The sequence below is a fragment of the Micromesistius poutassou genome (assembly GCF_964030765.1).
Source record: "Micromesistius poutassou genome assembly, chromosome: 8".
In the NCBI taxonomy this organism is placed as follows: Eukaryota; Metazoa; Chordata; class Actinopteri; order Gadiformes; family Gadidae; genus Micromesistius; species Micromesistius poutassou.
Genome location: NC_140278.1, coordinates 16243950 through 16258949, shown reverse-complemented (window position 1 = coordinate 16258949; position 15000 = coordinate 16243950). Strand labels below are relative to the sequence as shown.

Below are 15000 nucleotides of genomic sequence, written 5' to 3'. Positions count from 1 at the left end.
TTTTTTTCCCGCTCTTTTCTTTCCCAGCCATTAAGCATCTCTCTCTCTCTCTCTCTCTCTCTCTCTCTCTCTCTCTCTCTCTCTCTCTCTCCTCGCTGGCGTCAAAGATAAGGTCATGGAGTGAGTTCACGCCGTGCTCGTCGCTGCTCGGCTCGTTTAGTTTGCTAATGTTTTAAGTGATATTTTCTACCATTATGCTACACCTCACCTGATGGGTAAATCCACATATCCACTCCAGGTCCGCGCTCCCGTGTTAACCCTGAGCTACGTCACGTAGCCTGGGTCTTAATTACACTTAAATACACCTTGGTTCTTTTGTCCCCTGAAAAGGTTCTGTAGCTTTTAACACAGCTGTGAGATTATCCGACAATTCTGGTTACCTCTGACTAGTCCGGTATTTTACAGTAATGGGTGAACAATGTTCCTTGATACATTGACTGAATTTGTGTATAAAGTGTTTGTGTGTGTGTGTGTGTGTGTGTGCGTGTGTGTGTGTGTGTGTGTGTGTGTGTGTGCGTGTCTGCAGGCATGCGCCAGCCCTCCCAGCTCGAAGGGTACCTGGGGACCTGTGTTCTTCGCGAGAGCCCACGGGCCAACGTACTAGGTATGAAACACACACACACACACACACACACACACACACACACACACACACACACACACACACACACACACACACACTCATAAACACACACACTCTGCCTCTCTCTACTCGACACACACACACACACACACACACACACACACACACACACACACACACACACACACACACACACACACACTCTCATAAACACACACACACACACACACACACACACATACACACACACACACACACACACACACACACACACACACACACACACACACACACACACACACACACACACTCTGCCTCTCTCTACTCGACACACACACACACACACACACACACACACACAATAGGGTTCATCTTTTTTTTTTTTTTTTTTCTCACGCTGAAAATGTACACACTCTCTACCCGCTCATGGGGCACAAACAAACACACGCGAGCGCATACACACGCGAGCGCCAGCGACGGTGTGTTTCACACGCCACGCCAGCCCAACCCATAGCCACAAAAGCTGCTATCAGAGCCTCAGGTGCCAGCCCGTTGCCCATGGCGACACACTCCGCCCCCCCCTTGAAGGGCTGATAATGGGGTGCCCAGGGGGCCCCCGGGGGCCCTTTAGGCAGTGGGAGCACACACCCCTCCCCGCCCCCCTCCTATACCCAGGCCGGGTGTTCAGCCTGACCCTAATCCACACCACCCCCCCCCCCGCCACCCACCCCCCCCCCACCCCCCCCACCACACCCCCCAAACCTCCTGCCCCTCCAGCCCCACACCCTGGGTCCTGGAGGGGGAGGCTGGTTCAGGCAAGGGTGCCGGCTGCACGGTGCCAGGCCTCTAGCATTCAGGCCTGTCTGTCTGTCTGTCTGTCTGTCTGTCTGTCTGTCTGTCTGTCTGTCTGTCTGGTGTGTGTCTCTCTCTCTCTCTCTCTCTCTCTCTCTCTCTCTCTCTCTCTCTCTCTCCACATCCCTTTTCTCTCCCCGCGTCTCCCCTGGGTCTGTGTGCTGGAGGCCTCGCGCTCCAACACCTCACCCAGTGTTGGTGTTGGAGGTCTCTCATCAGCTGAAGTACCGCAGCCTTTTAGCTTTCAGCCAACGACGGGAGATCTCCCTCTGTCTGCTCCTTCAGCCCACATCGCGCCGTTTGCCTCCATTGTGCCTTTATTTTTTAATCCACCGCTCTTTTGTGGCGGGAATCCACACGTGAGGAGGACTATGGCGTTTTCTCCTCCTTCCCTCACAGGCCTCCTCCTCCTCCTCCTCCTCCTCCTCCTTCTCTTTTCAATTTGCATGGAAATGCCTGTGTGTGTGTGTGTGTGTGTGCGTGTGTGTGTGTGTGTGTGTGTGTGTGTGTGTGTGTGTGTGTGTGTGTGTGTATGTGTGTATGTTGTGTTGTGAGCATGCCCCCCAGCAATGTGTGTTAGTCAGGCATATATACACAGCAAACACACACACACACACACACACATACTGCGGTGGTGCGTGAATTGGCATGGGGTACCGTGGGCGCCGGGGAATGCCAGGGATTATGGGAAAAAGATGTGATTATTACCCAGATTTTTCTTTCTCTTCTGTTTTTTTGTCCCCCCACCCTTCATCTTTTTTCCCTCTTCTTTTTATTTATCTTTCGCCTGACAAGCGTTCAATAGGGGCGCTTTTGGCCGGCCTGCGCTCTGATTAGCGCCAGTTAAGATCTTAAACACAAGGCCTCCAACACGCCATTATTCTGGGATATTTCTGGAGAACATTCCATGCACTTAATCTTCTATCTGCACGTTAAAATATTCAGCTTATTGAAGATCTCCCTCTTCTCTTCCGTGTACACAAACATACAAACACACATACACAAACACACACAAACATACATACAGACACAGGCACGTACACACACACACAGGCACACACTCCCTAGACGCCCAGCTTAACAACATTTCATTTTTTTTCTCTTAGCTTCTCAGAATGTGTTTTTCAATATTTTTTTTAAGTAGTTGTCGTGCGCTGTTTAGGTGTTAATGTTTATATTCTTTAGTGCGGCCCCCACTCACACCCACGCGCACATCGTAAAGATTCGATAAAGATTGTGTGTGTGTGTGTGTGTGTGTGTGTGTGTGTGTGTGTGTCTGTGTGTACGTGTGTGTGTGTGTGTGTGTGTGTGTGTGTGTACGTGTATGTGTAGGCGGGCTGGTCGGGTGGGAGTCGCTGCTCTAAATACACATTTAAGTTGCCGTGGGTACACTCTGGATCTAAAAATTATAGTTTTTCATCCGATAAACACATAATTTAAACCTTTAAAGGTTTAAAATCTTTACAGATATACTAAAACCGCTATTATAGACTTACATATTCCCCGCATTAGAAGAGACGCCAATGATATTACCACCAAACAATTATTTATTTACTGGTTTATGCGTGACATGTCTGTACTGGTACAGAGGAGTCCAGCATATCTGTGTAGTTTATCCCCTAGTCTGTCTCTCTCCATTCTCCATTCATTACGTTCATATTTAGGTCCCAGCAACACGGCCCTCACATTGCTAATATTAGAATTAACGATCTAACACACATACACACACACACACACACACACACACACACAGAAACACACACACACACACACACACACACATGCTCTCACACTCTGGCCCACAGGTTTTTGTGCTGACATGATTAGGCCATGAACAAACCCTTACCCTCAGGGGATGTGTTTTGCTTCATGCGTGTGTGTGTGTGTGTGAGTGTGAGTGTGTGTGTGTGTGTGTGTGTGTGTGTGTGTGTGTGTGTGTGTGTCTGTGCATGCACCTCCTCTTTAACAACGCATGCCGCCAAAAATAGACCTCCATGTGGGATTTGAAAGGAAATATTCAACGGTATGCACACACGCACACACACATTGACATTTCCCTGTACTTGTGGGGACGCCCATTTCAAACACAAAGGACTCGAGGTGTGAGTACCATTTAGTGTGCGAGCGTACCCACATGTGCCTGCGGCGAGCCCACAGGGTTCACGTGCCGTCCCCTGTCCTCACAGCGCAGTCAACACAGCGCTGCCACATCTCACAGCCACCAGACTTGAGATCGCAGGGCCAACAGTGGGCCAGTGTTGTGCAATGGTGTGTGCAGCAGCCTCTCAGAGCTCACTATAAACAACAGTCCCCCCCCCCCATATCCCTCCACCCCACTGCCTGCAATTAAGTTTGTGGAAGAGCAGCCACTCTAGTGAGCTGGGGCGCCTCCAGACCCCGGTGACCCGGCCGGTAATAAGCAGTAATTAATAGAATAGATGAAAATTGAATCGCGGCCTTTTGTCACAGGAGTGTTCTCCGTCCTCGCTTAACAGGTCGGCGCGAAAGGCCGAGGGATATTTATGTCAAGTTGACGGCGCTGAAATCGCTTTCATTTATTTTTGTGCGTCCTCCTTCTCTGCGGTTTGTAGCTTTGGCGCCGGCCACATATTGGTCTTGGCTCGCTTCCCTTTTGTCTGTGTTGTCATTAGAGTGCCCTGAATCACATGAATCACACTGAATCACATTAACGGCCACACCTCTCCTCCTCTCCTCCTCTCCTCCCCTCCCTTCACTTCTTGTGTCCTCTCCGCGCTCCTTTCAACCCTTCTCTTCCTCACCCTTCTACCTCCCACCACCTCTCCCTTCTCCTCCTTCTCTTCCTCCTCTTCTTCCTCCTCCACCTCCTCCACCTCCACCTTGTCCTCCCCCCCTCCTCTTCTTCCTCCTCAACTGCTTCCCCCTTTCCCTCCACCTCCTCCACCTCCTCCACCTTCTCATTCTTCTCCTCCAACACCTCTTCCTCCTCCCCCTCCTCAACCTCCTCCTTCACCTGCTTCACCTCCTCCTCCCCCTCCTCATTCTCCTGCTCCACCTCCTCTGCAGCGGAGATGGACGGTCTGTCAGACCTCTCCCCACCGGGCTCCAACCACAGTGGCGGGCACAACCACAACCACCACCACAACCACCTGGGCTTCACCCAGCAGCAGCAGCCCATCCCGGGCAGCACTGCCGAGCAGACGCCCACATCTCCGGTGCCCCCACTGGCCCACGGGCCCTCGCCCCACGGCGGTGGCGGCGGCGGTGGCGGCGGCGGCGGCGGCGGCGGTGGTGGCGGCGGCGGTGGCGGAGGTGGTGGCGGCGGGCAGCCCGGCAGTCGCCAGCAGCAGCCCCCACCCCAGATCCCCCCCGGCCTCCACCACCCGGGGCTGGTCTCCTCACCCATCAGCCCCCAGCTGGTGAACCAGCAGCTGGTGATGGCCCAGATCCTCAACCAGCAGTATGCCGTGAACCGGCTCCTGGCGCAGCAGTCGCTGTCCCAGCAGTATCTCAACCACCCACCCGTCAACCGCGCCTCGCTCAGCAAGCCCATGGACCCCCAGCTGGGCTCCAACGCCGAGGTCTCCATGGAGATCTACCAGTGGGTGCGCGACGAGCTCAAGAGGGCGGGCATCTCGCAGGCGGTTTTCGCGCGCGTGGCCTTCAACAGGACGCAGGTGAGCCTCAGGGTTTCAGCAAACTTTAAAAACGTGTTCAGGTGAGGATTAGAGAGTTTAAGAGTAGTGCTTTAATGGTACATGAGGGACACCCTTTTTGTACTTTCTGCTTTGTCACCTGAATTTCCCGTCCTGGATAAGCACATCCTTTCTTCTCTTATGAAAGGCGTAGGTGTAGTGGCTAGGGTGTGGGGCTCCCAGCTGATAGATACTGGGTTTGATCCCCCAATGTGGGTATAAATACTCTACATGGGTACAGCGTTCTGAGGTATACACACTGCGTCTCCCTGGCAAATCAACTCGGTTGATTTGTCTTATCTCAGAGGCCACCTTTGTGGTTTGATGTAACCATAGCTACGGATATTTTTCAACTAACATACAGGGACCATAACAACCAAACTATAGGATAGTTTGCAGACTGCACACAGAGGCTGACAGACCTAAGTTCAGTTTATATCCCCTGGTCATACTCATACACACTACATACTACATACACACACACCCACAATAACACAAAGAGACACACACACACACACACACACACACACACACACACACTAAAAACACACACACCACACACACACACACACACACACGCACACACACACACACACACACACACACACACACACACACACACACACACACACACACACACACACACACACACACACACACACACACACACACACACACAAACATACAGACATAAACACACACACACATGAACACGAACATAGGGTAGGCGGGAGACAGCAGCAAGCTTTATGAGACCTTTGACTGGCTGCTAAGTCGCCGTGAGTAAAAAAAAAAGTAAAAAAAATAGATTTGATCTGTATTGATTGGAATCATACCACTACCTCCCTCACAATGACGCACACAGACAGACACACACACACACACACACACACACACACACACACACACACACACACACAGGGCAAGGCAGGCTTATCTGTGGCAGATATGAAGAATCACCCTGGCAGTGTGCCTTGGGAGCCTTATTATTTATTAGATGTGTGCGTGTGTGTGTGTGTGTGTGTATGGGCCCATGGGTGCGTCCTCATAAACGGGGAAAGAAGCTGGTGCACATGGGCCTACTAGGTGGAGGAGGGCCGGCGTAGGGTGCAGAGGGATAGGCTGGAGGTGGGTGTTTGGGTGGAGGGGTTCTGGGTCAGGATGGAGGAGGAGGTCTGGGATAGGATGGAGGTGGTATGGAGGGGGGTGAAGGACACGGGGGAGAACGAGGTGCGGTGGTGCAGGAAAGGGTTGAGTGGGTAGAGGTGGGGCTGATTTCCTTAACAGATAGACAGAAAAGGTCTGATGAAGGGACATGATAAATGCACCACGCTGAAGACTAAACATTAGAACAAACACACACACATACACACACACACACACACACACACACACAAATAAACACACACACACCCACACAGGCGCAAGCTTCTAGTTATCTCCATACCTGTGTGAAATCTGTGTACAGTCTGGCTGCTCGCTCGGCCTTATCTCCCTGTCTCTGTCTCTCCCACGCCTGTGCATGCACACCCATACGTGCACGCCGAGACTAGAAAAAGGATTAGAAAAACCCAGAAAGATAGCCTCTTATATCCGTTCTGATGAACCGCACACTCACACACACTTATACTCACCCGGACCCAGACACAGACACACACACACACACACACACACTCACACACACACACACACACACACACACACACAGACACACACACACCTCCCCCTCCTCCAGCATGTCCACACTACCAACATCTCAACAGGCTTGTGTATGCCGTCGGTTGGTTTATTGCCAAGCGACGCCTATTTACGGCGCTAGCTGAAGCGGGGCCCAGGGACCCCGCCGCGCGTCCGAGGGCCCCCGTGAAAGGAGCCAATCACTTGTGTGTGTGTGACGGCGGTGCCAGGAGCGCGCTCCTAATGACGGGATTCAGCGCGAGTGAAAAGCTCGCCGAGTGCGCGGTGATTGCTTCGCCGCGTCGCGCGTTTCGGCGTTCTGCCGTGCGATTGGCTGACGAGAGCCGGGGGCCGCCCGGGGGCCACCCCGGGCGACGCGCTCAGAGCTCATCGAGAACGGTTAGCGAGGAGAAAGTCCTTTTGTCGCAGCGACAAACCGAGAACGTCCGCACTCCGCACTCCGCACGCGCGGCCACGGCATCCGATTCGTCGCCCGTAGCTTCATCTGTCTCGATTTTTTTGTGTCTCCACGGTAACGTGATATACAAATAATGCGAAAGCTTCGGTCGGTCAAACAACCGTATGTTTGAAGGCAGTCACAAAGCTGCTTTTCACATGAGGTTTGGAATATTCATTTAACAAGACAAAAAAAATAATTCATGCACACATTAGGCGGAGAGTGGCAGTGCAGTTTTGTCACCCTTTTGAAAACAGACGGGCGATGTGAGAGAGAGCAGGGTGTACCCAATAGGGGAAGGAAAGAGGCGCAGTGTGTTTCATAAGCATCCCTGTCATCTTACACCAGCAGTCTCTGGGAACGAATGCTGGAACACATCTTAACTAGATGGACTATTCCTGTGCTTATTCCTAACTTAACTAACTTAACCATTTAACCGCACCTCAAACAAACCAAATCGAACCCAATACCCCAACCCACCTGCACTATTTCAACTTCTTAAATAATTATTCCAATACCCAAACTTCACCACCCTTTAATCTCATACCCAAACTTCACAGTTTCTTGCAAATGGTGGAAATAACCAGAGAGCGAGAGAGAGAGCAGTCTGTCTAGTTGGAGCCCTGCTAAATATGCTCCTGGGCTCTGCAGAAGAGAAGTATAGTTTAAATACCGACTCCCTAAAAGGCAGTATTAGCTTACGTTCAAGTACTGTAGTTGCATTAAGAGCCTCACATCACCGCAGTTATCTCCCAGTCTCCAATTACACTCTCTTTATCTAAGCATCTCTCTCTAATGGGATTTATCTGACTCTGACAGTGTCTCCCTCTCCCTCCCTCCTTCACCCTCCATCTCCCCTGCTATCTTTCACTTCTTTACTGTTTCTCTTCTCTGGCCGTTCATGTCTGCCTCACCTATACCTTTTCCTCTTCAATCACCTCCCTTCACATTCTGTCGCCATCCCCTCTTCTATTCCCCTTTCTTCTCTCCCCTCTATCTCCATGTCTCTCTACCGCTCTCTCTCCCCTCTATCTCCATATATCTCCACCTCTCTCTCTCTCTCCCCTCTATCTCCATGTCTCCCTACCTCTCTCGCCCCTGCAGGGTCTGCTGTCTGAGATCCTGCGTAAGGAGGAGGACCCCAAGACGGCGTCCCAGTCGCTGCTGGTCAACCTGCGCGCCATGCAGAACTTCCTGCAGCTGCCCGAGGCGGAGCGGGACCGCATCTACCAGGACGAGCGTGAGCGCAGCCTAACGGCCGCCTCCGCCATGGGCCCCGCCCCCCTCATCAGCACGCCGCCAAGCCGCGCCGTACAGGTAGGTGGACTCGGACTTCCTGGTTCCCGTCTGCACCTCCTGGTTCTCTGGTGCGCATTGCCCTTGTTCCAAACATACTGTACACTTCCTGGTTAAGAAGTGAATTCTGATATTCACTTCCTGGTACTGTCGGGGACTTCCTGGCACTATCAAGGATCCTGGTACTGATGTTGACTTACTGGTTCCCACGTGCACTTCTGGGCTCCTTGGGTGTCACGTGACCCACAGTCTCGAATAGCAATCCTTTTAAAAAATTTTTTTTTTTTTTGAACAGGGTTTAATTGTAAAATGACAGCTAGTAGGACCATATACTGTGTACTGACGGACGCAATCAAGACAAACTCTTAAAGTCCTGCACACATTTAACATTGATATAATAAAGGCGCTTGTATAATGTTGACTAGTTCAGCACAACATATTAGTCTTTGAAGCCACAGGCAGGAGTCATCAGTCAACTTGGAAACATGACTATATTTAGATAGGAGATATAGACCGTTTGGCATAGGAGGGGAAGTTAGGCGCAGACACACACGAATGTACACGGCACCTCTTTCTCCTTACGTGTATTTACATACCTTGTGTGTTCAGATGCCAAGTATGAATCCTGGCACCGCCCTGTGGCTCACACATTCCACACCTCACACACACACACACACACACACACACACACACACACACACACACACACACACACACACACACCTCGCACACCTCACACACCTCGCATACCTGCGCAGTGGCTCAGCCGACAGAATGTCTGCATGCTAACTGCAGCCCAACATCAATGTGCTGAAGAGGCGCCGTCGTCACGTTGCCACACAGGCAAAGAAGGCACACTTTGTATTGAGCTGTCTTCTCTGTCACGCTTTCTTTGGCTTTTTGTGAGCGCGTGGTTGAGACTGACTCGAGCAGGAATCACATGTATCATAGAACGCAGTCATCGATAATAACTGAGCCGCATACAAGGTTATCAGCGTACTGATCGGTTCGAGCCATCCACGTCTTCCCTCGTTAACAACACACCGGGCTAGGGTGGAAAGGAGCCCCGGTGAATCTGGAGCCTCTGAACGGATGCTTCTCCGTGCCGGTCAGTCCCTCCCAGGGGCGGAGTGGCCGTCGGGACGATCGGGAGTTCCCCCCCCCCCCCCCCCCCCCCCCGTCAACAATCGCGATCGCTACGCCACTGGGCTGGTGGTGCGCTGGTGGTGGGCTGGGCTGGGCCGGTCAGAATTCTCCCGGTGGCTTTTAGTGCCCCACTCCGGCGCTGGTCCCTCCTCTCCCGCTCCCCTTTCATCTTAGGACCACGCCACGCTCCCTCGCTCAAACGGTGTGTCTCTGCCTTTCCTCCACTTCAGACCATCTGAAGTGCGGTCGTGGGTCTCCATGGCGATGTGAGCGGTAGACAAAGGCCCTCTCTGTTGCCTTACCCGTCCACTAACAGGGGGCTTTTAATTTAGCAGAGAGCGGCAGGAAGTGGAAATAAAGGAGAGGACGCATGTCTCCCCCCACAACGGCCAGATTCCGGAGCCACCGTCGCAGAACTATGACTGAATGCTTTTATTTTTAAACAGTGAGGATGGGTAACCAGTAATGCGACATTGTAGTCAAACACCGCAATTACTACACAATACAAAATAAACACAAGATAATAAAGAAGAAACACAAGCAGATAGACAATACCTGGACAAGGTCATGACAAGGTTAGGGTTGATTAATTATGTCTTCTTTACAATCCACCTGAAGCCAATAACTTTAAACTATTTTTATTGCTGAAGAAAAACTAGCTGAAGTTGAGGTCATGGTTTTAGTGGTGTGAAGAGGGATCATCGTTTAAACATGATTTCAAGCACAGAGGGCAACAATTATGATTCCAGAACATTCCTGACTATAGCATCACTAAACAAGAAACTAGCTTTCAACAGAAACTTTTTATAACAGAATCAACTGCATCCGTACACTGTGCAAAGCATACAGTATGTGCACTGTCTCAAGATTCCTATAGCATATCAAGTACAGCACATGAGTCACGGCATAGTGTGTTATATAAGTCATAAAAAGGTAGGACTGAACCACTTTAAATGTCAGTGCCATAACATGATCCCCAACGTGTGCATCCACATATGCGCTTTCTTGCCTTCCTTTCCACCCACACCCATTGCCATAAAACATGGCTCTATGCATCAATTTACATACATGCAGACAATACTCACATGCATTCATGGACACAAAGACACAGACACACACAGACACACACACACACACACACACACACACACACACACACACACCTACTCATGGTCTCACACATCTGGCCAGAAGCCAGGATCCTCTAACGAAGGCTGTGTGTGCGATTCGAATTCGACAACATAAATCCGTCAAGGTGGTAATCGAACCCAAGACAGAGATGATGTTTTTATGGGCCTCTAGAATACATATGTAAAAAAAAACCTCCAGGACGTGTAGGGCCTGTTCCTCTCACTAGAACCTGTTAGCACCTTCACCGGCCTCAGCAGTGAGCTCTGTCCCACCACCGCTAGTGCTAGCGCCGCCACTAAACCCCACTCAGCCACGCTAAACCACAAAGAGTGTCCTTCTTCATGTTTTAACACAAGTCGGTGTAGCGCCCGAAGCGGCCTCTGCAATTAGCATGATCATGATACCGCCAACAGTGACTCCGCCCCCCTCACCAACAAGGGGTCGTTAACCAACGGATCAAACGGCGAAGAATGTTCCCACCTCGCCGACACCACCGCAGCCACCCCGGAATGCTGGTGTGATGTTTGGCGTCTAGACAAATGCTTTGACGGCGCGTTATTATAAGCACAGGTTACGTGACAGGTCTGCAGACATTGATGCTAGTAGCGGTCACGTGTGCAGAGCGGTTCTCTGGGCCTCACTTGCACCTTCCCCACTTGATGAAGTTTATGACTCAGGAGATGATAAGCTGTTGTGCTCTAATGATCTGATGGGAATATTTCTGACACGCAAGTTATTTCAAGCCAGGACTAGCACCCCTCGTCTGATGCATTAGACATTTATAAGACATTTCATTTGATACTCTTTTTAAACAGTTTTCTCGATATGAAAGGAATCGTGAATGCGTGGAGTGTGGGCCTGTGTGGGTATACCTGCTCATGCATGCCTGTGCGTTTGAGTGTATGTATGGATGTGTGTGTGTGAGTGTGTGGGTCTATGTGTGCTTGTGTCTGTATGAGAGATTTGATTTCTCCCGATATGTGTGTGTGTGTGTGTGTGTGTGGTCTTGATCCAACACGGCCACTTATGATGTTGTGTCTTACCCCTCAGCCCCGGCGGGAGGACTGCAGCAACGTCAGACCCGAGGACTGGAGCTCCAGAATCCCCGTGGGCATCTCCCCTGTGAGTAGTCCTGCATGACCCTTGACCCCCTCGCTCAAATCCTCTCCCCTTACATCCTCTCCTCTCCTCTTCCTCCTCTCCTCCTCATCATCATTCTTACCTCCTCCTCCTCGCAACCCCCTTCCTCCTGTCATTTATATTTTCCTCTTCCTCTCCTCTCTCACCTCCTCCTCTGCCTCATCTTCCTCATCTCGTCTCTTTCCCTTCTCATCCACTGACTATTCTTGATGCAATCAATTTTGGGTTGGTTTGAACACAAACTGGTTGAATTTAAGGAATTTCCAACACACAGTTATGTTTGTTTATTTGTATTTACATTGAGTAATGGAGTGAGTTATTATTCTTAGAATATTGACACATCTTTTCAATATCAAGGTATATTATTGAAAGATATACGATACAGATACAATGTACAATACAAGTTAGTAAGTAACACAATAAAATAATATAAGAAACTTATAAATTACTGGTATGAAAATAAGAAACAGGGTAAAATGTATTTAAACTGCAAACTGCTGGTTATTACGTACGAGGGATTCCAGACTGTGTGCTGGTTCCCGGTTCCCCTGGTTCCTTCCCTCTCTCAGTGTACATATTTGTTCCCCAGGTGAAGCCATCCCAGCTGCCCAGTGAGTGGAACGGCAAGACAGAGAGCTGCATCCTGAACATCAGCTCCAGCATCTACGAGGAGATCCAGCAGGAGATGAAGAGGGCCAAGGTGTCCCAGGCCCTGTTCGCCAAGGTGGCTGCCTCCAAGAGCCAGGTACACACACACACACACACACACACACACACACACACACACACACACACACACACACATACACACACACACACACACGCGCATGCACACGCGCATGCACACGCGCACACACACACACACACACACGCATGCACACGCGCATGCACACGCGCACACACACACACACACGCACGCACACCACACACACGCACACACGGAAGACGGACATACACACTCATAAACACACACTCACACACCCAGACTCACACTGGAGCAAGAAGTAAGTGAGCAGATGGAAGAACATTGAGAAAAGGTAGCTCTGCTGTTTTTCTCCTTGTTTATAATGAAGATCACCTAGACCTCATTAATTTCACATTAATCATTCTGTAATTCAAAACCAAAGTCTTAATAGGAAAATAATAACACTCATGTTTATTAAGAAAAACAAAAACGTGGTAATTATTCTATTCTGAAATATTAAACTAGTTCCCTATTTTATTCTCCTGTTGTTTAATAAGGCCTTCCATCCTTTGATAACACATAAGACTTTATTAAAACACATAATACTTATTCAAACACATAATACCTGATTGAAACGCATTGTCCCGTCAAATTGTTAAGACCTGATTCAAACAAAAGGCTTTTGTTCCTGCAATAATAATCACACTGAATGATAAGTAGATCCCTTATCTATAAACACACAAAACACCACACACACACACACACACACACACAAACACACACATACATTGACGCACTAATGACGTCTTCAAATCCTACACAACCAGTGCTGAGGCGCTGGCAAATTCATTCTAATAAAGTTTTGTGGAACCAAGAAATACCTAAAACACATCATGGTCCCACTACAGAAGGAGTCTGTCGTTGCCTCCTCTCTGCCTGTGGGTTTCATTACCCTAATGACGGACCCCCCCGTGCAACCAGCGATGTTTCGATAGTACACCCACGCCAGGGACAATGACACCCAGACGCAGATGAAGCGAACAGTGGTGATCTTATTTTAACTATGGCTGTCTGCAGATATCGGTCTGATTTCGTTCAGATAAGCCTTGTTCTAAAGACTTGACGGTGGAATGTATATTTTATATAGATCACTGATATCAAGGACACCGTGTGTGGCTCTCCAGGAGCTATGTGTGAACACGACTACTCTGAAATAAGTGGGCTCTTTTTTCAACAAGTGATGGAGATTAGGATGAAAAAAAAAGGCGAACGTACAAAGGTTGAACTGAATTCATCCTGAGGTTAGGAGATCAACCGGAAAATCAAACATAATAAATGTCTCTTAAAACTATTCAGGCCTATAATACACAGCCACATACAATAATTGTGTTTGTTCTTACGCACAGCGTTAGCGAGTTATCAACTGCTTGAGTCATTATTATTCATCTGCTCATATAATCATATAACGCTAGTGTCACCTCTGTTCCGATATAGCCTATGAAAGGTAACTCATTTTGTGGGTTCTTGTGCTTGACACATATTGCAATTCGCGCAGTGATTCATTATTTCCGGATCTTTTATGTAATTATACAGTGATATAATTATAATGCCATTGTTAGCATTATTATTATTACATCCTTACATTGCACAACTGACTCAAATAGGGTAACCTAACTAAGCAGTGTAGGGCCTAGTTCAAACACAGTAGAGTTTCTACCTGTATGATACAGGGGACTTGGTGGACCTCATCATTTCTCTCTGTCATTGATCAATCACTACGATCGATCCACCGTCCTAATGACCATTGAGTCTGTTGCGCTGGTTCTGCGGACTCTCCCGGGCCTCCCCCTCCCGTGGGTGCACCGTCCAAGCACTGCTAGTCGCACGGTAGCCGCACCCGTGCGCTTTAGCCCTCTCACGGCTGGGTGACGAGGCTAATGACATACGTGAGCTGTACTGTGGACCGGGAGAGGAGCAGGGAGCAGTGTTACAACACAAAACAAACCTGTTTATATGAGCAGGGCTCTGAGTGGCTGCCCCAGCCCCCCCCCCCCCCCCCCCCCCCCCTGTCATCAGATCCCAGGACATGCTCAAACAATGCCGCTGTGTGTGTGTGTGTGTGTGTGTGTGTGTGTGTGTGTGTGTGAGAGAGAGAGAGAACAAAATGCACAAAAATTATTAAAAGCAATTATATGAAAATGCATAGCAAAGCATTATTATAAAGGTGTCCTTGCAATTGTCTGACAGTTGGAAGAAAATGTTCACATCCCCCCCCCCCCCCCCCCCCCCTTGATGAGACAGATAGGGGTGGGGCTGGATCATCAGGGCGGAACTATACAGAAATATCTGGACTGGCTGT

General features: G+C 49.6%; 1 protein-coding gene across 4 annotated transcripts in view; it reads left to right on the top strand.

The window, feature by feature from the left end:
- Positions 1–15000, top strand: part of satb1b (SATB homeobox 1b) — a 66093-nt gene that overhangs the window by 31291 nt on the left and 19802 nt on the right. For all 4 annotated transcript variants that reach the window (XM_084471342.1, XM_084471341.1, XM_084471340.1 and 1 more), the window contains 5 exons: positions 527–604; positions 4481–5091; positions 8348–8560; positions 11867–11938; positions 12546–12701. In XM_084471342.1, the coding sequence (XP_084327468.1) occupies positions 527–604; positions 4481–5091; positions 8348–8560; positions 11867–11938; positions 12546–12701 (1130 nt within the window). The remainder of the gene's footprint in view (positions 1–526; positions 605–4480; positions 5092–8347; positions 8561–11866; positions 11939–12545; positions 12702–15000) is intronic.